Source organism: Vulpes vulpes, chromosome 5 (genome assembly GCF_048418805.1).
Source record: "Vulpes vulpes isolate BD-2025 chromosome 5, VulVul3, whole genome shotgun sequence".
Lineage (NCBI taxonomy): Eukaryota > Metazoa > Chordata > Mammalia > Carnivora > Canidae > Vulpes > Vulpes vulpes.
The window spans coordinates 23,258,413-23,285,679 of NC_132784.1; the positions used below are offsets into that span (position 1 = coordinate 23,258,413).

A 27,267-nucleotide genomic window follows, 5' to 3' on the forward strand; every position below is an offset into this window, starting at 1 on the left:
TTTTTGAGAAAATAAAAAGTTGTAATGAATAATCCAATACGTAAATTCATAAACTACTGAGAAATCATGAAGACTGGGTTTCAAAATGCCAAGTCTTAAAATGTTTTTTCCCTTTAATAATGATAAAAAAATAAACATCTGTATAAAATATTTGGTGATAAAACACAATGAAGCATTTTCTCATGTGTTTCAATTTTGATGTAAGTATATTCACTTCTTTTGGGGCAAATTCAACTTGGAATGAATATAGCAAAATATGAAGTAGTCATTCACTTTTGCAGTATACTAACTTTTTTTTTCCAGTGTGCTAGCTTGTGGTATTTATTCAGTCTCATAAATGACTGAATTTTACAACTCAAACCACCAAATAAGACTCAATAAAGAAGAGGCTTGAAGTTCTTTACCATGAGATGACATGTGTATAAAACAAAGAAGGTTCCAATTTATAGTTTTTTAAAGTGATGAATTTCCTTTTAATAAATGTAGCACATTACAAAGAGTTTTAGAAAGGACTCATAGGTCTTCTATCTGCTGTTCTTTTTTCTTTGATTTTCTTTTAATCCCACTACAGATTTGCATAATGATTGTTACAAGATAGTATATGGAAGCAGTAGATGACTTGTCTAAGAAAGAGTTCCTCTATAGTCCTCTCAGGGTAATTGTTATGACTCCAAAACTAGTAATTTTACATGAATAGTCCTGATTATTTATTATCATACCCATAATGTTCTCAAACATAAAGTGATATTGTAGTTACAATGTTTTTTCTCCTGCAAGTTCAGAATTTTCACTTTTCTGTTCTCATATTTAATACTTTATTTGAATTTCTCTGTCCCCATCATTAGATATATCCCCTGTACAGAGTAGCAACTTATGAAGTGGTAAATGATCTATTGTTTACTCCAGTTCACTATATATTATTACTTCCTCTTCTCCATTCCTTCAGCTATAGCTATGTTGGGAATGAATGAAAGTGAAATATTATTGAAGTGTGGTATACATAAAGGCAGAAGATATAAAACCTATGAAATGAGTGCTCGTTTCGGCAGCACATATACTAAAATCTATGAAATGAAAGGTAGGATAGACTTTCAACTATTATTCAAACTGGTAAATTTATAAGATTATCTCACCAACTGTCCACCAATTTTGAGAGTTTTTTTTTTTTTTTTTTTATCTGTATGTTTCATTTTGCTGTTGTTTTCCCTTTAATTACTTGCCTGAAAATTCCTGGATATCTTTTCTCAGTAGCTCTGCTTTATATTTCAAGTTTCTTAAAAACTTATCTATTCTTTCCATTAATAAGTATCAGGAATCTGCATTTGGGGCATGTATGTATAGAAAGAGAGAGAGTGGGAGAATGAGAGAGAGAGAGAGAGAGTTCATTAAGGGGTGAGAGTTTGAGCAAAAATCTTTGCATTTCTAAGATACAGCCCAGTGCTTTTTTGCTGATTATATTTAATAAATACCTGTGATTACATAAGTGAAGGATTAATTATAAGAATCAATGAATAAACAGCCCAAGAGACATTAGAGAGGAGATAAAAATTATTATGGTGAGAAGAAAGTAAGAAAAACAATGAAGTGAAGAAAGGAATGAAGCAGAAAGATAAAGAAATATTCTGTAAAGGTCAACTTGAATGAAACTAATAGAGGGCTAAAAGAATGTAGAAGATAGTTGATATGTCTATAGTTTTTAGTACATGCAACCAATTCCTACAATAAGAAAAAGGCAGCCATCTTGATAGAAAAATGGCCAAAGGAAATGAAGATATGCAAAAGGCTAACAAGCATATAGAGAAATGCTCAAACTTGTCATAAGAAAAATGAAACTAAAACAATGAAATATCACTTTACTTCACTATATTGGATGACAAAGCTAGAAAATCGGATAATTTTAAGAGCTGGCAAGGATATGGGGACCTTGAAAGTGTACTGTTGGTGGAGGTGGAGACTGTTCAACCACTTTGAGAAGATACTGGTTATACTTTCTCATAGTAAGTATAAGCATACCCTGTGAGTCAATAATTTTGGTCCCAAATAATGTTCATGCATATTTCTAAGACTAGATAAATGTCTGCCAATGGCAGCATTACTTTTGCAGAGATTTGGGGTGATTTAAGTGTATTTATATTGTAGAGTGAATAAACAAAAATAGATGGGGACATGCCATATGATACCACATAGTGATTAGAAATAATAGATCAACTGTACACATAGCACAGATCATAAAACTAATAAAAAAAAAACTATTACTACTTCAAGTAATAGAGGAAACTTGTTATATTCAACAAACATTTGCTACAAAATGTATTTTTTAAAATGTATTTTCACAAGAGGTGTAAAATAATTTGATGCAGTCTCAGCTTTCAAGAATGTTTGGGTCTAAGTGGTAACAGAAATAAGCTCATAAAATGTACACTATTCAAAGACATCGCAAGACTTTGAGGGCACACAGCACAGGGAGGTGGCCTGGCTCTTTGTAGTAGCTTGTAAAAGTTCTTTCTTTGGAGTCAGATGGAATGAAGTTCAAAAGCTTTGCTCTAACATCTCTTTGCCACAGGCCCTGAGTAAATGAAGTAACCTCTCTGGGTCTCAGTTTCCAAAGGAATAAAATCAGAGTATTAATATCCATTGGTTTCCTACAAGTTATAAATGAACTGCCCATCACACAGTAGATGCTTGATAAGTGGTAGCTATTAGTAATATTATCATAATCAACTTGAGGAAAAATTCGTAGAGGAGAGCGTTTTAAATAGATTATAGGATTTCCAGGATGTAGAAGATACTGTTCTGCTCAGATGATAATGAGCAGAGTGCATGAAGGAGATGGTACAATAAAGTGATGCATGTGAAAGTACATTATACGTTCTTGGCAACTATTTATTTACTAATATTACTAATGATGAAAACAGTAATAATGTGCCTGGAATGGAAATCCATAGTGGAAGATAACAAAAGATTATGTTGGAGAGAGAAAACAAGCAAAAATGAAGAAGGTCCTAAATAGCAGACTGAAGAATTTGATGTTCTTTCCATAAATATTTAAGAGTTACTTTCAAATCATAAATAGACACTGATATATAAAAGTGTCATTTTACTAAAATAAAGAAGTGAGTGAATCACCAAATTACCCCCCCCCCACACACACACACCATAGCTTAATTCCCCTGATCCCTTCACCTTTATTTACCATTATTCCCCAAGGTAGTCAATCTGCTTATCATTACTCTGTTTTCTTTTATTTCATTTTTTCTTCTTTACTATACTTCTGACCTCTTTCCATTAACTCTCACCTTCCAGATTTGGACTCTTTTCAATAAAAATACCATATCCCTTCAAGTTTCAATATATTCTTACAAACTAAAGAACTAAGATGATGACAACAAAGAGGCCAGAGAGAAAACTGTCATCATTATAACATCTATGGTACAGATGCTACCAACTGGAGAAGGAAGACTGAGTCCAAAAGACAATAAATTAGGGTATGGAGAGGGGGGCACCAAAGAGCTGGGGAAGTCAAAGATAAGTTCAGCTTGTGGGCCTGAAGACCAGAAGAAAACTGGAGCTGCTGACAGGACTATGGATAATTAAGAGAAGAGAAAGAGTCCATTTCAGCCAGAAATTTTGAGGTGACTTAATGACACTCAATTAAAGAGAACTGAATAGTAGGAAAGACAGTATAGCTGGAAATATAAATGCCACAGTAATATGATTTGAGCTGATCAAGAGATCACATATAGGGGTATACGGAAACTAAGGTTTAAGGAATGGGCACAGTTTACCAATAAGAGAGCACTAAAGTTACACAGTTTTATTTTTATAAAATTATGGATTACATCCATAATCTGTTTACTAAAAAAATTCATGTAAATTGAGCTGAAAAGCAAATACCATTTTTTTCTAAAGTACTCATTAATAGTTTTTTCTGGCATCCAATATAATTTCCACAAAATATTTTGTGGTTTAGTTAATTTAAAAAATGGACAAGAAAACACATATTTATTGAATATCTTCTTTGTTCTTAGAAATTTAAGGGAAATATATAGTACATATAAAAAACCCTATCATGAAGAGCTGGTAATTTGGTGGATGAGAGAGGATAAGAATACCAAAAAAAATAATTATATTCAAGGCAATGTATATTACAAAACAAGTATTTTTCCTTATTCTTGTTCAATACCTGACAATCTCATCTCTAAAACACATCTTGAATCTGTTCTTTTCTTTCTTTCAATAATCTTTTGCCTGAATAACCTTCTTTTAACTGGTCCCTACATTAAATATAATTCTTGATTTTAAAAATGGAAATAGAAGAGAATAATAAGAACCAAGAAAAACATTGGTGGAGAAATCTCACCTAATTCAGGCTATGAGAAAGTAAGAAGGACGGCTATAATATTCTTTCTGATGTAACTAGAAACATGATGCAAATTTGCAAGTAAGTTGTCTACTAAACAGAAAAGAAACTGGAGATAATGTAATTAATAGGAATATTCTGGATATTCATAGCATAAAGAAATGAACACTTTGTAAGAAAGTGATTAATGCATTACATATTAAGAAGGAAACATGTAAAGAACTTTTAAAATAAAGCATTGAAATAGCCAAGAAAAATGAGACTTACAGCTATATTAAATAAAAACTGAAGATCATAAAAATAGTTTTTATGGAAATCTTTATATTTAACTAACAAGATGTTAAGAGTGAACTTAGAGAAAACAGAATCATTTCAGCAATTCAGCAAAAGCCAGACTAAAGAATTTTGGAAGAAAGGAGCTCTGAGAAATAAGAAAATATGAAAGAACTACAGGAGAAGATTCAAGAGAAAAAAAAAGCAGGGGAGTCATAGTTCTAATTTGAAGCATAAAGAGTGCTATTATTCTTTACTTTTAAAATGTCAAGAAGAATAAGCACAGGTATTGCATTCAGTAGAAAGGATACATTTTAAAAGCAGGGACCCAACTTAAAAATGATAGAAAAAAGTAATAAAAGAAGAGCAAGAAAAAAAAAATTTTATTTTCAAAGACCAATAGTTAGTGGTTAATTCATTTTTATTAAACTCTGAATCTACCATAGGTTAAAAAAAGAAAGGAAGTGAAGAGAATGCAGAAAAAATCCTCTTTTATACATAAAAATTGCTTTAAATTAAAAAATAATCTTCAATGTCTAACAAAACCTATATTATCTGAATAATATAAATGCTGACAATGGCATTTGGTATACTGTATGTTTCAGGAAGGAATAAATTACCAGCAGGTTAAATTCTTCATGCAAGAAAGCTCTATATTAACTTTAAAAGGTAAAATATACCTTTGCTTCCGTCTTAAATTATAAAAAAAGCAGCTGTGAAATCTAGCAATCTTAACAGTGATAACTGATACAGTACTGTTAGTTTCTTTCTGAGTTTAGAATGGAAGGAGCCAATTACATTAGTAGGATTATCTTTGATCTGGTTACTTATATTCAAATGTTGAATTATTTTAATATTGAACATGAATTGTTATTGATTTCATAGAACACAAAAGTATTATAATAAGTCAATACTTTTGTCACCTGTATTCAAAAACCAGTTATGGAGCAAATTCTCATGTAAAATATGATTATATTTTGATCATCTACTGTTTCCTTAATCCAAACATGTACATAAACAAAATGACTATTATCATTATAACAAATTGCTATTTTTTTTTAGCCTCTCGTGCCAATCACCTTGTACAAGATTCTTGGAGAAGAATGAATCAAACAAATGAACTTCTGCTTCAAAAACTCAAAAAAAAATTTTTTTGAGAACTCAAATTTTAATAGCCAAGAGAAATAACCACAAAACAACAATCAAGATAAAAGAGTGAAATAACTTAATATTCAAAAAAATAACAATGTTCTCTGAAAAAATATACTTTTGATTTAATATTTTTCTAGAACTGGACTGAATATTGTATAAAACAAAAAATCTATGACTTGATTTTTTACTATAAGATGCTTATTTCATCAGAGAGATATGGAATATAGAAAGCACATAGATGGGAATTTGAAACAGCAAATTAAAAATGTGAACATATATTTTCTTTTTTTTTTTTTTTTAATTTTTTTTTTATTATTATTTATTTATGATAGAGAGAGAGAGAGAGAGGCAGAGACACAGGCAGAGGGAGAAGCAGGCTCCATGCACCGGGAGCCCGACGTGGGACTCGATCCCGGGTCTCCAGGATCGCGCCCTGGGCCAAAGGCAGGCGCCAAACCGCTGCGCCACCCAGGGATCCCCTGTGAACATATATTTTCACAGACAATATATTCTAGATATAGAAAGGAGAAATAGAGAACAAGAATATTTTAAAGAATATTCCCTTTAAAAAGATATGAGCTCATAGGTCTGAAAAGAGTATCCAGGATTTTTGGAGATAAAGAGGGGAAGTACAGTCTAAGAAAAAGAAACAATGAGAAAAGTTTATGATGTATAGGTTCAACTTAGTAGTCTGATTAAGCCTGTGTACCACTTATCAGAAAGTTTTAAAAAGTACTCAAACAGTAAGAAGAAAGTAAAAAAAAAAAAAAAAAAGTATACATAGACAAATCAAATACTGTATATTAAAATGCAGTTACCAATATTGAACAAAAAAACACTTTTGGATGTAGTAACATGCATGCTTTTTTTTTATTACTGTATTTGATAACAGATTGAGCAGTGGGTCTAATGCCCCCATTTTTAAAGTAATAGTGGGTTCTGAAACTTGAACATATATGACATTTTGAGATATCAGAACAACTTTAACATGGTGTGAATGTCTATTACTTCAGTTGGAGACATACAGTTGCTGCTAATAATTAGTGTTAACTTTCAGTGAGACATGAAAGAAAATAAAGGTAATATTTTCTCTAACAACATTCACGGACCCCTTCAATTCTATTCATGGACTCTAAGTACTCACAGACTCGTTAAGTCTCTGGAGAAGATAGTGGAAAGTGAGCAAGTTCTCAAAGTGTTGCAACATGCTATAAGGAAGACATTGTTATAATGGGCACTAATATTTGAATGATAAGAAAACCAAGGCTCACCTAGCTTTATGTAGCCTGCCTAAGGTCACGTACATAACGAATGCCAACTGCAAGATTAAAGCTCAAAGATCAGATTCCATAGTCCCTGGTTTTCCCAGTATGGAATCTGACCGAGGGAATCATCAGAATGGGCAGTTTTATTCTTATTTATTTATTTTTTAAATTTTTTTTATTTATTTATGATAGTCACAGAGAGAGAGAGGCAGAGACACAAGCAGGCTCCATGCACCGGGTGCCCAACGCGGGACTCGATCCCGGGTCTCCAGGATCGCGCCCTGGGCCAAAGGCCGGCGCTAAACCGCTGAGCTACCCAGGGATCCCAGAATGGGCAGTTTTAAATGGGCAGTTAGAAGACGAACACAGCCAGAGCAAAGAGTTTATTTCAAGAGTAGAAGACACACCATTGGAGGTTGGGCTAGGACCAGACTTTGGAGGGTTCTCAAAGCTTGCAAAGAGAAATAAAAGTAAGTGCTTTAGAGAGTATAAAAATAAGCCTTTAGGGATGATGATGTTGGAAGTAGCATTTTAAGAAGGAAGAAAATATCTGATGGACTGTGATTATAAGTGTTACTGTAATATGCTGTCAAGAAGATTTGGAGTAGGTCTAAAATGACACATTACAGGGGTGTTTGGGTGGCTCAGTTGGTTAAGCATCTATCTTTGGCTCAGGTCATAATCCTGGGGCCCTGGGATGGAGCCCCGCATAGGGTTCCCTGCTCAGTAGAGTGTTTCTCCCTCTTCCTATGCCTTTCCCTGTGCTTGTGGCTCTCTTTCAAACAAATAAATAAAATCTTTTAAAAAAATAAATAAATAAAATGACACATTAGGGGTGCCTAAGTGACTTATTAGTTAAGTGCCTTCTGTTCAGGTCATGATCTCAGGGTCCTGGGATTGAGTTCCAAGTTGGACTCCCTGCTCAGCAGAGAGCCTGCTGCTTCCTCTTCCTCTGGCCCTCCCCCCTCTCATTATCTATCTCTCTTTATCAAATAAATACAATCTAAAAAAATAAAATGATACATTATACTTAAATGCCTTATTGAAAATTAGTTGAATCCTTTTATTAATTCTTCAAAGATGTTTTTGGATTATTTTCTTAAGATGTATTCTTAAATATAACAAGATACACAACACTGAAAAAAACCGGAAAGGCACTTGCTGTTCTTCAATATAGCAAAACACACATCTACTTACCAACACTTGTGCAACTTTCCCCATCCACATCCAGCTTCCACCCTTCATAGCATGAACACTTGACTGTGTGCTTGTGCTGCTCACACACTTGACTGCATTTTAGATGATTGCTACAATAATCTATAATTTCACATGTTTTATTGTCTTTGTTGAGCTGAAGTCCTTCAGGACAGGAACAGACAATTCCTCTTCCAGGAACAACAGAACAGTGATTGCTACAGCCTCCATTGTTCAGTGAACATTCATCTATAAAAGGAGGGGAACAGATTACAGGGCATTATCAATTGTTTTGCTCAATTAAATACTAATCATTGAACTCAATTCTCTAAGGCTAGAATTAGAGCAAGGATATTATAAATGAATAGAAAAAGCTCTCTGGATTTAATTTTTTTTTTAGGGCTTTTTAGGGCTTGGTGTAGGAATGATAAAATAATTCATTGAATGACCAAATATAATTCTACATGATAGGAACTGGGAATGGAAGGTTTTCATTTCTATAAAACTTTGGGATACACTTTGTTTTACCCCACAGAGGTAAAGTATGTTCAATGTTTCTTTCTATTGTGCTGAGCCTTTTAGCTTTTGAGCAAAATCAGTTGCTAAGGCCTCCTTGAAGGATATACATTGATGATCTGAAAATTTGACTTAGCTCAGTGTTTATAGCATGCATATACATATACATGTATTATATACATATATATTTCTACATCTATAGTCTGATTCATAATAATGCAGGATGGATTAATTTGCTTTTTACTGGCTATAGCCACTTATTTTTAAGTTGGGTAAATTACACATTGTACCCTATATGTTGGTTATTATGATTAATTCAATGAGGCCATGAAAGCATAGTAAAAAGTTGACTTGGTATTTTGACTGAAATAATGAGTAACCAATATTTATTACATGGTTAGTATGACTGGTTTATAAAGAAAGAGACTTTTTCTTTCATGGCACTTATAATTTAGAATTGCATTAAATATATTTATTTCTAATTCTATTTCATTATGAAGTTGTAAGATCTGTGAGTGCATGTAAAATATCTGCTCTGTTTAGCAGTGTATATCCAGTAGCTAGCACATTGCCTAACATAAACAGTTAACAATATTTGTTCAATAAAAAAAAGTCCAAAAGCACACAAATACCCCCAAATTGAGCCAGTACTTGTCAAGTTGGGAAAATTTCAAGACGACATCCCTATGTCATTGATGAAAATAGCAGATAACTGTCTTTAATTTATTACCTATTACAGATGTATTATTAGATGCATAGGAATAAGGCTAAAGGAAGCTTTGCCTTCCTTTAGTTTAAAAATATTTTTAAGTAGCTTTCAAAGCCTGTTGTTTAGTTGAGTGTTTTTTGAGAAATGCTAAAAGAGAAGGTTGTTCAATGATTGACAAATGGCAGTGATATTTACTTATATACCTCAAATATTTCCTGCTGCCTATGAAAATTTTTTGGTTCAAAAAATGAGCTTATATATAACACTTAAAAATATATTCTACATTTTTAAAAGTTCTATATGAGTCAACTATTCTTCATTCTATTTGTCACCAGAAAAGAAGTTACAGGGATAAGAAAAAGAAAATGATTATATTAACTATTTTCTCTAAGAATTCAAGTTTGATATTATTTTTGAAGAAAAAAATAGATTCATTTGGCTCCTCCAAATATGTTTGTTCACCCATATCATAATCATTTCAAAACAATAGTCATTTTAAAGTATTTGCCCTATTTTAGTTCAATTGACATTCTTCTCAACAGAATTACTGTAAAGAAATATCATCAGACACAGCAGGTGAAAAAAGAATTGTTACAGTTCTTTTATCTTATTTCAAATATGACTGTTCTTGTAGTACTGAAGTGTCTCTTGCTGACACTATCCTTGGAATTAAGTCATAGTTTTTTAAAAAATAATATTTACATTGATTCTAAAATTGAATATATAAATTTAATGCCAACATTTGTGTGACTAGTCCCTTGTTAATTCTTTCTTAACCCTAAACCTGTCATTAAACACTGCAACTTTCTTTTAAATGTTTTATTATTGAACGAAGAATTTCTCATTGATCAAGCTCTAGTCGGTTTTCTCAGAGTCCTCTGTTCAACTAGTCCTCAACACTGGCTTATAAAAATTGCAGAATCTTAGTACAGAGAATTTCAGCCTCCACTCCCTTCCCCAAATGTACTCTTCCTACCACCCAAAAAGAGATTCCAACAAACACTAGCATAGTTTCTAAATGCTCAGGACAGCCTTTCTAGTACCACTCCAGCTTGAGAAAGCTCTAAGCTGGTAGGAGAATTAACTGTTTATTCCAGCCAAAACCTGGTGATAGGCAGACAGGACCTCGAACCCCATCTTAGAACAGTTAATTTAGAAAACTTGTAATTATTACTATTTTTCTCTGCACATTGAAAATGCAAATCTTCTACCACCCAGAACTGTCTCCTCAAGGACTGAGAAATATTTTTGAAGTGCAAACATTCAAGGACATAACTCTCTCACTCTTGCTTCCTCGCAGTCCTGTGGGTGCTTCGTTCTGACTTGTACCACTGTCTCAGGTCAAAGATATGAGACATTCATTTCTTCTCCGGGATAAGCATCAATTAACAAACCCAGATGGCCTAGTAACATGGACCAACCCCCTTACCACCCCTTGGTGCCTTTCCCTTGTATATTCCAGCCTTCAAAATGCTTCTAGTCTTTTTTTTTTTTCCAGTGAATTCGATTTCAGTTCACACTAAATATTCTTCTCTATTGCAATAATTAATCCTGAATAAAATCTATCCTTATCACTTTAACTAGTATTCAGCTTTGTTCATCTTTGACATACCCTTATAGCAAGGATTAATAGTTAACTCTATTCTTGAATGATTCAATATGTTTCTTGTTTCTTAAACAGCATATCCCTTTCCCCTTGAAATCATTTGAAAATCCCTCTGAGAAAATAATCTCTTCACTAGGCTTAAGAGACTTATTTTATTCAGTACCCCTTTTCTTTTTGTTTTTGTTTTTGCTTTATAGATCAGATTTTTTGGAGAAAACAAAACAAGAAACACTTCACTACCCAAAGTAGGATTTTTCCATCTCAGGACATCTCCCAAGTATTAATTCTACAGATGACAAATCATTTTCATACAAGATAGTTTTGTACAAGTTTTACATGTATTGAAGAACAGGACATAAATCAATTCCAGTTTCCTCTTTAACAAGAGACAGGGTACAGGAGGGAACATCAAAGAAAAAAAAAAGCTTTTTTGAATACAACTATTCAGCAGGAGTATACATGAAGAGGGCAAAACCTAGATTTTATCATCTATAGCAATTTTTTTTTTAAAAAAAACTATTTTGACCTTGGGAATCTCTATCTAAAAAGCATTTCGTAGCTACTAGCCAACCCATGCCAATTATTTAAAGTTAATTCACTTGATGTCTTTTATGTCCACTGGGTAAATGACTCATTATGCCCACTGCTGCAGCACTCATTAACCAATATCACAGCCTAGCTGTAGAGGATCTAACCTACAATTGATGGGCAAGGACCTTGAAAATAAGAGACCAAGATGCCATTTCTCTATAAATACCAATATTATCTGTAAGGATGCCACCTACTGGGCTATAGTACAAAGGTGTACATAAAAGCAGATAAGAAAAGGAGAACCATAGAAGGCAATTCAATCTTTTAACCAGTATTTGTTTTTGATTTTCCTTTCTCTAACTTTCCTTCAACTTCACCTCATAAAGGAGACAGATAGGACTTCAATATGCCATAGTACTGTAAGCAGAATAGAATTGTCATTTTATCACCTCTGGTCTGTCCACACCTAGCTTTATTGTAACCTTTTTCACACCTGTAATCCTTTGAAATGTTTGAGCAAGTTTCCTAAGCTGATGAATATAGTGACTTGATAGTAAAAAGCAATTTTCATTTTTAAGGTAGACAAAGAAATAAATTCAGAAGAAACTCCTTTTTATTTTACTAATCCAGAGAGCAGAGGATAGGAAAATAAGGCTGTGTTTTCATAACATTCTTTTAATTTTTCTTAATGATTGTATTTTGTCTTCTTTGCCTTCATTTAACCTGAAGGTTGAGAAAAGGTGGGAAAGCACTAATTTCTTTCAATATCTGTAGTGCATCAGGCATTATTACCATGATTTCCTGATCAATATCATCATCTCCATTTTTGCTATGAGGAATCTGACATTTCAAGAAATTAAGTTACCTGCTTAGGTGATTTAATTGAAGTAACTGAAGAACAGAATTTAAGCCTGTCTAGATCTTGATTTTTCCTATATTTACACATTTTCAGCTTTAAGAGTATTGATAGTTTCCTTCTCTAGTATTACTCTTACAACCTTCATGAGCAATCCTCACACACTGTAATGCAAGAGATATTTCCATCTACCATCTACTCTATAAGAGAGAATAAGCTGGGAGAAAAAGAAGTAATACAGATAAATTAAGTCTTTTACATTATATTTGTTGTCTAAATTTAGGATTTTTTTGGAGGGTGGTGAGTGAGGGGGTTAAGAATTTAACATCACAGGGGCACCTTGGTGGCTCAGTTAGTTAAGTGTTCGACTCTGATTTTGGCTCAGGTCATGATCTCAGGGTCATGAGATCTAGCCTTGCATCAAGCTCGTGCTGACTGGGGAGTCTGCTTGAGATTCTCTTTCCCTCTCTCTCTGCCCCTCTTCCTGCGTGCTTGCTCTTTCTTCTCTCTCTCTCTCTCTCTCTCTCTCTGTCTTAGTCTCTCTAAAAATAAATATAAATAAATAAAAAATAAATAAATAAATAAATAAATAAATAAATAAATAAAATTTAGCATCGCTGAATGAAGACTGCTGCATTTACTGTTTCAAGGTTCTTTTATAGAATCGCAGACTCTTTGGAAGAAAGGACATTTATTATATAAATTTGAAACATTTTAACAGGTTTTCTTTGGATCACTCAGTATTCTATTAATGCTCAATTCAGATCAAAATATGATAACTTTAGGCTTAAATGTAGTTGTCTTTTCTAGTTTCAATTAGGTAGCTTCATCATTTTGTAAAGTCATTTTCTCAGTCCCCAGTCACTTCATTATTGTTCTTATCATTCTGTAAACCCTTCTTCATTACTCTATTGCTGTCACCTTCAGTATTATCTAGAAAACATATTTTGAAAATCTCCTTGCTAAATGTCTGATATCCCCACAGAAAAGGAAATGCAATTTTCTTTATATGTTCTTGTTGGCATAAAAAGACAACTAGTCAAAAGTGATTTCAATGCTCAAAAGCTATCAGATTGAAATCATCATTTTAACTAGATAAAGCATACCAAAGAAAGCTATTGTAAGAGGACTAACAACTTCAGCCAAATTATATAAACCTGAATAACTTTCAATTGGTTTCATTATTCATTATCTTCCTTTCCTCTTTTTTTTTTTTTTTAATATTTCTATTGTAATGATTGGGATGGATGAGAAAATCCATTGAGTGGTAGTAAACTCCATCCCGTAGGTCAGTAATAAGAAGGTTTTCTTGTTTTGAATGACCCACTGACAAAAAAATAATAATAATCATAATCAGTTTCATTATAGAAATGGCATTAACCATCCAGAGATCTAAATGATGAGCACAATTATACAGTTAAGTTAGATGGACACAGGCCAACCTTTTCTGCTTTATTTTAGAATTTCTGATCATATTTTAAAAATTTTTAATAGGTTGGGACACCTGCGTGGCTCAGCAGTTGAGCATCTGCCTATGGCATGATCCTAGAGTCCCGGGATTGAGTCCCACATCGGGCTCCCTGCATGAAGCCTGCTTCTCCCTCTGCCTATGTCTCTGCCTCTCTCTGTGTGTCTCTCATGAATAAATACATAAAATCTTAAAAAAAAACTTTTAATAGGCTTACCATCCTTGAAAAATAGAGATAGGGTTCAATGCTAAATATTACATTTAAAGGAAATAAAAGGAAGGACTGTATGCTTCTATAAGTATCATCAAGTGGATTAAACGTTTTAGTCTCCAGAGAGAAGCAAATCAGTGAAACATGAATTACCACAGAGCTCGCCTTCATCAGACCCATCGGGACAGTCCCTTCTTCCATTGCAGAGTTTCTCTGGCTGCAGGCAGGCTGAAGTGTCATTAGCACAAGGGTACTTGGGCGGTCCACATAAAAAACTGTCACAGTCATCTTCATCTGACTGATCCTCACAATCGATATCTCCATCACATATCCATGCTTTGTTGATGCATCTCCCTTAAGGAAAGAAAAACATTATCCATTTGATTGTTGTAATTAAGTCACTGTCATAATGAGTAGTCACTATGGTCTTCAGTCAGAGGCAGAACTATGGGCTATTAGAAAGAAATCTATTTGTTAATAGTTTGACAGTTTATATTCATGACAGCATTTGCGTAGCTCTTGCTCTCCTTGTTAAAGGGATCTTAGTGTTAAAGTCTTAATATTTTCCCTGGTTTCAAGTTAATGTCTGGCCCTATTAAAAAATAGTATGTGACTAATTGAAAGTTCCATTATAATACTTTTAAAAACAAACTTTAAACAAACATCTGTATATAAGTCCCTTTCAGAGACCTAAATTCAAGTAAATGCTTTCAGTGTCTTTTGCAGCCTGAAATTTAAGCAAATGATTTATTTCACAGGAGAAAATGTCCTTCTGTTAATATTTCTAACCTCAACACTTAAACTCTTCCTCACACCTAGACATGTATATTCTCACTCATAAAATAATAAAAAAACGTTATTGAACATTTTGGTAGCTAAGGTAAAAACAGACAGAAGTTATGAAAATATGTTTTGTTTATTGACTTTGAAAGCAAAAAAAAGATTATTATTAAGCCAGCAGTGTTCAAAAGTAATAATGTGAAATGAAGAGAAAGCAACAGCCACTGTCTATGCCAATCTTTTTTCTACTCTAAATTCTGCCCCCCTTCCAGAATGGTCACCTTTTCTTATAATTAATTATCTTTCTGGATTATGCAATGTTGAGGTGTAATGTGAATAAAAAAATGACCCAAAGATAAATACTAGTTATTAGCTGGCTATTTACCAACAACTCTTAAAATGACTAGGACAAATGAAAGGGAAATGAAAAATATTAGGTTGTATAGGTCAAAGAGTCTTTATATATTTAGATGTCTGCTTCAAATTTAAAGGCTTCTATATTTTATAGTAACTAAAATATTGGTGAAAGGATGTTTCATTTGCAGAAATATATAAATAATTTTCCACAGTATTAAGTCAAATGAGAAAAAAGCACAAATGATCAGTTTCATAGTTAATATAAAAACATGTCATAACCAACATTAATTATTGATGAAAATACTCTTATAAGAAATGATGGATACTTAACTGGTCGATTTGATATAATTGGGGAAAGATTATAAATTTTTGCCTTTACATCATAAATAAAACTAATAATGTTATTATTTATATTGTTCTGGAAATACTATCTAATATAATTAGATAATAGAAATAAATGAAGTATAAAATTAGAAGAGTATCATTATGTGCAGCTAATATAATCATATAATCATAAAATCAATAAAAACTAATTAAGAACTGTAAGAAACTAAGATTTAATAAAATAGATCGCTAATTTCAAAAATCATGTAAAAATTCACAGATTTTATATCTAAAGAGAGACTATAGTAGAAGGTAGATTTAAAAATCTATCATAAAACAAAGTATTTGGGTTAAACTACAAAGAATTATATAGAACTTGTACAAAGAAAATTTATAAGTCTACAAACTCAGAAGATGTCTTGGATATAGTTTAATCTTGGAGAAGATTTATCACTGAAAAATATTTTTCCTCAAAGTAATCCCAATAAAATATTAACAACATTATTACAATCTTATAAGCTTATCTTAAATTTGAGAAGATAAAAGTGCAAAAGTCATTTGGAGTCTTCAAAAAATATAAGAAAATTGATGAATAGGAACTGTAAATGTCAAACTTTAGAAGGTTTTATTTTTTTTTTATTTTTTTAGAAGGTTTTAAAAATAACAGTAGTCAAAATATTTTTAACAGAATATCAAACATATCAACAATTAAATGGGATCGAGACATCAGATATTCATCTACCTAGCATATGGTTTTAATATATAAACATTGGATGTTCAAAATAATAAAGATAATGGAATTACAAAATTGATGATGTTAGGAACATTGCTTCGCCACCTAGAGAAAAAAAAAAAAAAAAAGCCGAATCTAAATCCTAAAATATATTCTAAGTAGATCAAAAAAATAATAATTTTTAAAAAGCAATGATACACACACATTCTAGAATAAAATAAAAGAAAACAACAAAAACTTGAAATGTTCATTACACAGATCCAGAAAACATAAAGGATAAATTGATAAACTTAATTTCACAAATACTTTTGATTCCACATTGCAACAATATAATCCATCTATAAATTCAACACAAATTTGGTAAACCAGAAAAGTTTTTATTATATTTTTAAAAAGGTATTTTTTTAACATATAAAAGGGCTCTTACCAAAAAAATAAAGATCAATAAACTAATACAAGTGCAAGATTCACAATGAATCAATGACTTATGAAAATGATTAAAAATATCTTTTAATAAAAAATGTAATCTGAAACAGCAATTTGATACAATTTTTTTCCTCTATCAAATTGGTTTAGATTTTTTTTAAAAATGGATAATGCAAAGATAGATTTGACAAGGGTGTAAGTAACATCACCAATGTTGAAAGGGCTGCAAATTGGAAATATCTGTCTACCAGGCCATGTTACAAAATCTAGAAAAAAAATGCATCAATTCTGCATCAGAGTAATTCTAATTTTAGATTATTTTTCATTAACAGGTTTGCCCAAATGCACAAGGATGCATTACAAAGACATGTGTTGCTGCTTCATATAAATTAGCAAAAGACTGATAACAGCTTAAATCATTATTGCAAGACTGGTGATATCAATTACAATGTATCCATGCACTGTATTATACACTGGAGTGAAAAAGAATGAAATAATTCTTCACAAGATAACACAATCTCCAGAACATATCAACAAAAAAGGTACAAAACCAAGTGCATGGTAGGTTTTCATATATGTTAGAAGATATTTATGTATTTACCAATATCTAGGACTATAATTCCATACACATCAATATAAACATATGGACAAGTTTATCACTACATGAATTCCTTCTGGGAGGCTACAACAAAAATAGCTAGCAGTGATTGCCTCTGGTGAGGAAGACTTGAGGTTCTGGTAAACTAGAGTAGGAGAGGAGAATTTTTATTGATCAATTTGTGCTATTTATTTTCCTTCTACCGTATTTCTGTATGACACCCCCAAATGCTCATTTTAAAAGTGATGATGATGATGAAATGTATACACATGTGCATCAAGTTTGATGGTTTCTACAGATGAATTATGAAAAATTCTTTGTTGAGGTGTGACTTATTTATCCCTAGGAACTTTAGGAAATATAAAAAAGTACTAAAACCCATTCCTTGTCACCAAAGAGTTTATAATGTAGTTAGCAAGACAAAGCCAATGCATAACATATAATTTTAGTCTAAAATATGGCATTATGTACTTAAGTAATAAATCATAAGGGATCATCTACAAATAGAATGAGAGTTTAAGAGTAGTATAATAATTTATATTTTTAGTTTGGTAAATAAAGGTGCAATTTCTCTTTCTTTCTTTCTTTCTTTCTTTCTTTCTTTCTTTCTTTTTCTTTCTTTCTTTCTTCTTTCTTCCTTTCTTTTCTTTTCTTTCTTTTTTTTTTTTACTAATCCACCATGACATTCTTAACCACTGACTCCAGAATAACCATAGAATTGTTTCAACAAACCTGTCCATAAACCACTATCAATCTTTTAGAGTCAGAACAGCAGTAAAACCTATTTGCTATTCCTAACCTGAATGCTGCCTTGAAAAAGTAAAGGAAAATCGTATTCAAATGACTAGTAATTTTAACTCAGATTATGTTACCAGAGATACGAAGTATCTTAGATAAGATTTAAAAGTTTAAATAGCTCTCCCCTGTCTCTGATATTGCAGGGGATGCTTGAAATGCATCTTGATTGGTTTTAATCCTTACAAAAATGTAGGTTAAGAGGGCATACCAGGTATGAATTTACATTTCTAATTCATGATCATTAATTGGGGAAAACCTAAAAGCAAATGACTTTAGTAAGTATGCTTAAAGACTGTTGATTTTTATTTGATTCATATTAAGACAAATTCTTACATAGTCAAATAATTGGATATAATATTTTGAAATAATAAATACTACAGATTTCCTTAAGTTCTCTCCTTTATATATCAGAAACTTGAGTCTTAGAGAAAATTTGTATTATGAAAATTAAATACAGATTAATAGTATTAAAATGTGTTATAGAAAATATAAATATCCAATATCAAAAGAAACAAAAATTTTTAAAATAATTTTTAAATGTTCACATTTAAGTTCAAATAACGAAGTCAATTACTCTGTCTTTACTAATTATACTTAAAAACTATGTTCTGAAAATATTATTAGGTGTTTATTATCAAGTTCAGTTTTATATAATCTTTTCTGATCTATTTAAAATAATATTTTCTATTCATAACTATGTGTGCAAGAATGTTATGGAAACTGCAGTTTTTCCCTTTGGGCAAAGAGAATAAGAATGGCCAAGTAAAAAGCGGCAACAACAAACAAATAATAGTATGTTGGTATGTATCATGACAACTAGTGAAATCACACTCATGCAAACATAAACACATCTACACAAACACACCAAGGACATTATAAGGGCTATTTTTATTTCTGTTACCTTGAAATTTATAGTTTAGGATAAAGTCAGTACAAAGTCAACAGCTATAGGGAAACTGTTTCTGGAGTCATTAGACACTCTACTGCTTTTCCAGAATAAATTTATATGATCGATTCTAGAGTTTCTTTCCCTGTTAAACTATTTTGGGCATTTAAAAAAATAGATTTATCAGTTTTTAAACTGACTCATTTTTATCTTAATAAAAGACATCATAACATATGTTATAACAGAATAACTTTGGTTCTGGGATGTGATTCACAGTAAAGACTAATATGGGTATGGGTGTGTCTGAGTGGCTCAGTTGGCTGAGCATCCAATTCTTGATTGGCTTTGGTCCGGAGCTCAAGATCCTGGGATCTAGCCCAGAGTCAGGGTCTGTGCTCAGTGGGAACTCTACTTGAGGATTTCTCTCCCTCTCTCCCTCACCCACTCATACTTACTCTCTCAAATAAATAAAAAAATCTTTAAAAAATAAAGAATATGAATATGAAGAGAAGTTAATCTTTGAGGAAATCCAAATGGATTTACTCAATATAAGCATAATGTCTTTTTAAATTGCAGTATTTTAAAAAGTATTTACACCATTAACCTTTAATACTGCATACATATTTATTTCTCTAACAATGTTGACTTCAATTCAATTCAGCAATTATTTATTGAGTGTAATGTGTTTGCCTAGCTACTGAAGAATGTAGAAAAATGGAAAAACAAATTCCTGACCTTGTGGAGCAATAAGTCTAGTAATCACAAATGTTCTACATTGAACATACATACTTATATATGAATAAAATAAAAGCCATATAATGATCACAGAGTGCTATGGCATTTCAGAAAGGTGGAAAATATATATAATGGGAAGGCTGAGAACAAGATTTGCTGAGATATTATTTGGAAAGGTTTTTTTTTTTTTTTTTTTGGTTTGTTTTAAAGATTTTATTTATTTATTTATTCATTTATTTATTCACACAGAGAGAGAGGCAGAGACACAGGCAGAGGGAAAAACAGGCTCCATGCAGGGAGCCTGATGTGGGACTTGATCCTGGGTCTCCAGGATCACGCCCTCAGCCAAAGGCAGGCACTAAACTGCTGAGCCATCCATCCAGGGATCCCTGGAAAGGGGTTTTGAAGGGTGCCAGTGAATACTACTTATGGAAACAGAAAAAAAAAATCATATAGACAGCCGACTAAAGAATATAGTCATTATATTCAAATATATACCAACTAAGAAACAAAAGGCAAGTAAAACAGAAAAAGAGAGGTAATTTAATAGCATGTTGATTATTCTTATTATTTAACAGGAATGTGTCAGGGCATAGATGTTTGAAGTAAATTAACTCCCATTTGGTCTTCCTCCATTTCTGAATGAGTTCACAATAAAATTCTGTTTTGCATATGTATTCCTTATTTTATGCTAAACATTATTTTCCTAATAGCATAGCTATATGTACAAATTTTCATCAGAACTGTATACACAGAACCTTATATACTGAGTTCAAAGGGCGATTTTCAATGGCTATTTGAACACATAGGGTTTTAGTGTTACTTGCTGAATCTAATCCACACATAACATAAAAAACTCCTAAGTAAAGTCATAAACAGTCAGGAAAGGGTGGGACTTGCTCTAGAAGCAATAATAAGGCAGTTTGAAGTCACAGTTCAGGAAATGTTGACTGCTAATTTATGAGGTGTCTCTTCATCTTAAACAATGGAGAACCATTGAAAGATTTTGAGTAAGTATGATCTCAGGTCACAGTTTATGAGGTAAGAGGGAGCTAAAGCTGTGTGTAGAATGGATTGAAGCCAATTACTATCAGAGGAAAACAGAGTAGGCCACACAGTGGTCTGAAGGACAGATAATACAGATTTACCATATGCTATGATATGTGAGTGGAAAGAATGGAATGGGTGATGGTAGATAAATTGTAGACAGAGCATCAGTAAGACCTGAAAATATGATGACAAGTCAGAATGTCAAAATCCACTTTCTGCTTTAAACTTAAATGTTTAGAGGATTGAAGATGTTTCTAATAGAAATAGAGAATGTGAAAAAAATTTCTAGCTTCAGAGAAAAAGTGGAATGTTCAGCATAGGAGTGGAAGAAATGAGTTTGAAGTATAAGGTGAAATTCAGTGATGCGAATTTGGGAAACATTTGCCTGGGAAAGGATGGTTGAAATGTTGGGAATAGAAGAAATAACTATGGATACCTTGCATGAAGATGAGAAGGAGCAAAAAAAAGGAAATTAAAAGAAATGTCTACAAAAAAAAAAAGAAAGAAAGAAATGTCTACACAATGTCTGAAACATTATGCATTCAACAAATATTTCTTTTTACCTTAAATGTAAGGGGCAAGCAAGGAAAAGTGAAATTAAAAAATCTAAATGATAAGTGAATAGAGGACAATCCAGTATGAGAGTTCACAAGAAAAGATTTCAAATAGAGGATATGTGTTTCAGAGAAAGACCAAATCTTACAAGAAAAAGTAAAAATGCAGGATTAGTTATCATTCATCAAGCTCATACTGTATTTTAGACACTATGTTCTATTTATGATGATGATGATGATGATGATGATAATGATGATGATGATATCATTGTCCACATCATCATTATCTCTATTTTACAGATTAGAAAACAAAATTTAGGTTTGGTAATTTATCTGAACTCACGTAATTACTAAATGGCAGAGCAGGACTCAAGACAGAAGAGTAGGAACTGTGAAATCATCTCTGGTGACAACTGAGACAGCAAATTCCCTCAAAGGTAGAGATAAAGTAGAGAAAAGGTGAAGGAATGAATGAGTGAGAGGAAAGATTTCTAGGTGCGCTACACAACGTTATTTGATGAAAGGACAACAGACAAATTTAATAAAATCAAATAAATATTTTTGATGTTATTGGGCTAGATATTTTATAGAGAGGAAGAAAAATTAATGTGGAGAAAAAAATTGAAAACATAAGCAAGAAAATTGACTAAGGTCCCATATGAAGTAAGAGGTCATAGGATCAGTATCTAAAGAAAAGCCCTTCTGGGCAAAATATTTTCTTCAGATACAGTATTGAAGAGAAAAGAGATAGCATACAGCAAATGTTTAAAACTGCTACTGGGAGAAATCAAAACAGAAATATATAAGGCTCAGAAGCGTTTTATTAGTGTTATGACACATAGACAATGGAGAACTCATCACATTATTTTCATCAGAAATAAGTAAAAATATTCCATAGGGTTGGTTATAGGCAAGGGAGAAAAAGTGCTGTATTAAGAAATTCTTCATATACAATTCATCATATAATTCCAACAAAATCACTGTTCCACTGTAGGAAATCTTTGGGTCTAATTATTCCAGATTGCTTTTAAACAATGATTAAATTCACCATTTCACTTTGTATTTACTGATACAACAATGGGGAAGGAAATAAAACAATGTAATCATAGGAAAGAGTAACACTTTGCCATTCACAGGAGCCCACAGAAGATTTTCATTACACAGGGGATCAGCACAAAGCAAGTTATTTGTGAAGCCAATCAGAGTTAAATCCCCATGTGTGCGAGTTAGTTTTGTTATATTCTTTTGCTAAAGAGCATTTAATCCTTAACTCTTAACCTTATCCTGTGACCTGACTTCAAAATGTTTATTGCTTTTTCCAATGGAATCTGGAGTGAAAGTTAAATGGGTCAGCCCCAATATCTCATCACTCTCAGAAAAACATTCATAAGAGAAGAGTATACAAGTATGACACCATCTCACTCTTTTTCCCCTATTCACAAACACTGATAACAAATTCTTGTGAATTCTCTAGAAATATATTTTTATTATGAAAAACACTTTTATAAAAAAAGTATCACATACTATGCCCCCTATTGTTTTCCCTTACTTTCTACTCAACACTTAATCACAGGAAATGTCCATGTCCATGTATAACAGTGATTTCCAATCTTTAAATTTGCTGCTAGGTATTCCACTGTATGGATATACCATTTCATGTTCAAATATAAGGCCCTATCTTGGCCAATGTAGATTGTTCATAACACTTAACTATTAAAAACAACTTAACAATGAATAGCAATATCGAAGATATTCAACATCATACGCCATTAAGGAAATACAAATTAAAACAACCATGAGATATCACTTTACACCTATTAGAATGGTGAGAAACTAAAACACTGATACACCAAATGCTGGGGAGGGTATGGAGCAACAGGAACTCCTCATTCATTGCTGGTGGGAACGTGAAATTGGTCAGCCACTCTGGAAGACAGTATGGTAGTTTCTTACAAAGTTAAACACACTTTTGCCATATGATCCAGCAATTGTGCTCTATGGTATTTACTCAAATGAATTAAAAATTTGTGTCTGCACAAAAACCTATACACAGATGTTTCTAGTAGATGTTTACGTCATAACTGCCAAAACTTGGAAGCAACCAAGATATCTTTCAGTAGATAAATGGCTAAAAAAAAATGTGGTACTTCCAGACAATGGGACACTATTCATGGATGGAAAAAAAAAATAGAGCTGTTAGGCCATGAAAAGACATGGAGGGAAATTAAGTGAAAGAAGAAGCCAGTCTAAAAAGGTTACATGCTAATGATTCCAACTATATCGATCTAGAAATGGCAAAACTACAGAGACAGTAAAAACATCAGTGGTTGCCAGGGGCTGGAGGGAAAGGGCACAGCACAGAGAGCAGAGCACAGCGGAGTTTTAGGACAGTGAAACCACTCTGTATGATAAGGTGGTGGCACATGGCACATCGTTGCACATTCACCCAAATCCATAGTTTGTACAACACCAGAAGTAGGTCCTAATATAAATTACGGACTTTGGGTGCTAATGATGTGTCAAAGTAGGAATACAAGTTCAACAATTTTAATAAGTCATTCTGTTGCAGGAGGCTGTTAGTAAAGGAAGCTGTGTGTATAGGGGTAACAGGGGGAATACGGGAACTCTGTTCTTTCCTCTCATTTTTACTGTGAACCTCAAAGTGTTCTAAAAATTAAGTCTACTAAAAAAAACCTTTCACAGAAATTTAATTGTGCAGTATATCTCATGTCATTCATCTCTAATTATTTATATATATATATATATATATATATATATATATATATATATATATATTAGGATTTCTTTATTAATCTGATGATTATTTTAAAGTGTGATTTTAGTTTTCAAATTCATGGCCTTCTAATCATTTTTTAAAAAGTTATTTATTTATTTATTTGGGAGCCAGAAAGAGAGCAGGAGTGGGGAGTCGGGTGGGCAAAGGAAGAAGGAAAAGGAGGAGACTCCTCACTGAGCAGGGAGCCTGACCCAGGGGCCTGACCCTGGGATCATGACCCAAGCCAAAGGCAGACACTTAACTGACTGAGCTTCCCAGGTGCTCCAGCCTTCTAATCTTCTTGATGTTGAATTCTAATTTGACTTTTGTTTATGGAGAATGCTTTCTGTACATTGTCAACTATTTGGGGTAGAAGTAAAGGTATCTGTATACTTATTAACAAGCTTACTAAATGCATTATTCAAATCTTAAAAAAAATATAACTTAAATGAATATCTTTGTAGGTATCACTCCTCCAATGCATTAAGTATATTTGTAGAATAAGGTCTTAGAGGTGGAATTGTGAAAGTATATTCACATTTTAAACATAGATACACATTGTCAAATGACTTTCCTTATAAGTTCATTAATATTCCTGTCATCAGTGTCTGCTTCATCTACTCTTACTAACACTGGATACTATTGGTTTTGTTAATAATCATCAATCAGATTCTGAAAAAAAATACAATCTCATTAAATATTTGACTTTCTGTAATGGGTGAAGGTGATTGTCTTTTCACTTATTTAGTAGCGTTTTGTATTTCTTTTTCTGTGAACTTTGCCCCTTTTTTACATGGGTAGTTGGTCTTTTAAAAATGATACCAAGGAGGGACATCTGGGTGGCTCCATGGATGAGCATCTGCCTTTGGCTCAGGTCATGATCCTGGGGTTCTGGGACCAAGTCCCACATCAGACTTCCTGTGAGGAGTCAGCTTCTCCCTCTGCCTATGTCTCTGCCTCTCTCTTTGTGTCTCTAATGAATGAATAAATAAATAAAATCTTTAAAAAAATGATACCAAAGACTTATTATGTATCAGAGTATATAATTATTTATGATCTGTGTTGCAAATATTTCCCCTATTTATTCTATATTAACTGCATTCTTCTCTTTGGGACCATTTTTGCTTTTAAAGAGAGGAGGGCTTTTTTTTTTTTCCCATAGAGAATTATTCATTGAAAACTTGTTGGATTTGCTCATGCTTTGTCTAGAATGGTAGTAACGGTCATCAGAGACTAAGTTTATAATCTTTGTGTGTATGGGAGGTACTAACTTTGGGGAATTATAAAGCCAATACTATGTTGCTTAAAAGAATAACTTAAAAGTTTTTATTCCTTTTGAATACTCCAAAGGAGATGAAACAGCATTGTAACAATGTTCCTTAAATATCAGTAGAATTCTTTAGCTGGACTTGGAGCTTTTGAAAAAAATGATGAGAGGGGACAGATATTGATTTTTTCCCTATTGTTATAAAATAAATTACCAGCACTTTCCCTTCTAGAATAAATTTTGAAATGGATATTTTTAATACATGAATTTACTAATACAGGGTTTTAAATTCATTTCTGAGACACAGTATATTTCTTTAATTTATATCATTTGTTAGCATCTCCAATTATTTTCCCATTCTCATTTATGTACTGGATTTTCAATGGGTTTTCTTTATTACGTCAGATAATGTATTAGCAATTTTGGTTATTCTTTCAAAAACCTAATTCTTGAATTTTCAAATTATGCTATGATTCTTTCTCTTTTCTATATTTAAAATTAATCTGTTTTTCTGTTTTCCTTTGGTTTGTTTTGTTATATCTTAACTTTTAAGTTAGATGTTGCACTGGTAAGGATAAGATGAGCTATACTAATGAACTAAAATCTATTTATATGCTCTTTAGATTCATAATTTAAAAGATCACTGAGACAGGAGAAAAAGAGCAGGAGTATGCTAATTTTCTACATTAAGTGCCTTAGCATGGAAGTAATATAGTCCATTGGCTACAAATAGTCACCTGGCCTCAATCTAACTGCAAGAGAGTTGAGAAATATAGCAAAGCATAAAGAGAATTGGTGAATACTGTCTCTCCTACATATTGTTTTTTTTAAGATTTTATTTATGTATTCATGAGAGACACAGAAAGAGGGAGAGAAGCGAGACCCAGGCAGAGGGAGAAGCAGGCTCCATACAAGGAGCTTGATGTGGGATTTGTTTCCGGGACTCCAGGATCACGCCCTTGGCCAAAGGCAGGTGCTAAACCGCTGAGCCACCCAGTGATCCCTCTCCTACATATTGTTAAAAAATATTTTAATTAAAAAAAATTTAAATGAAAACATAGGTATCTCAAAAGTCTTAGAGCAGTCTTAACCTTTAATAAATAAAAAATATTAATGTTACAAGCATAAATATTATTTGAAAATTTATATCAATTTATTAAACTTTTGTGAATTGACTTTAATTAGATGTAATTTTGTAAATTTAGAAAACAACATTTAAGATTATTACTTTTTTTGTTTTAGCTCCTCTGGTTGAAGATGGGAAACTATTAGAAACCACTAGAAACAAAATTAAACATTCAAGATTCACAAAACTAACTATATATTAAATATAGTTAGTTAATTTAAATATAGTTAAATAATTAAAGTTTCAGATGATTTCTTCGGTGATTTTATAGCATTTATACTTTTGAAGTTGTTAGAGTTTAAAGAATCACTAAGAGTTTCAGACACTGCATACAAATGTGCAAAATTATGAAATTTTCTTTTGAGCAATGCTTTAGTTATATTCCATATGTTCTTATATGTACAAATCTTTATTTTGTAAAAGTTCTACAATCTCATTTTGAAACTCCATTGAATTAAGATAATGAGTACTTTCATTATTAAAGTTCCAAATTCAAGAGTGGTTTACTCTTCATAATTATTAGATTTATTATGCTATGATCAGGAAATTTTGTCTGCATCATTTCTACTTCTTGGGACTTAACTGAAGTTATTTATGACAATAAATGCTTATTAAAAACAAATCTCTCTGGAGCCTTATAAAAAAAGGTTCATTTTTTTTTTTTTACTTCTAAGAATAGAATTACATTTTTTATATATAAAATATATATAACTATA

General features: G+C 32.2%; 1 protein-coding gene across 1 annotated transcript in view; it reads right to left on the reverse strand.

Moving 5' to 3' along the window:
- LRP1B (LDL receptor related protein 1B) overlaps positions 1-27,267 on the reverse strand; it is a 1,812,620-nt gene that overhangs the window by 610,539 nt on the left and 1,174,814 nt on the right. The window contains exons 22-23 of the mRNA XM_072757648.1: positions 14,295-14,495; positions 8,248-8,493 (exon numbers count right to left, since the gene is read on the reverse strand). Coding sequence (XP_072613749.1) covers positions 8,248-8,493; positions 14,295-14,495 — 447 coding nt within the window. The remainder of the gene's footprint in view (positions 1-8,247; positions 8,494-14,294; positions 14,496-27,267) is intronic.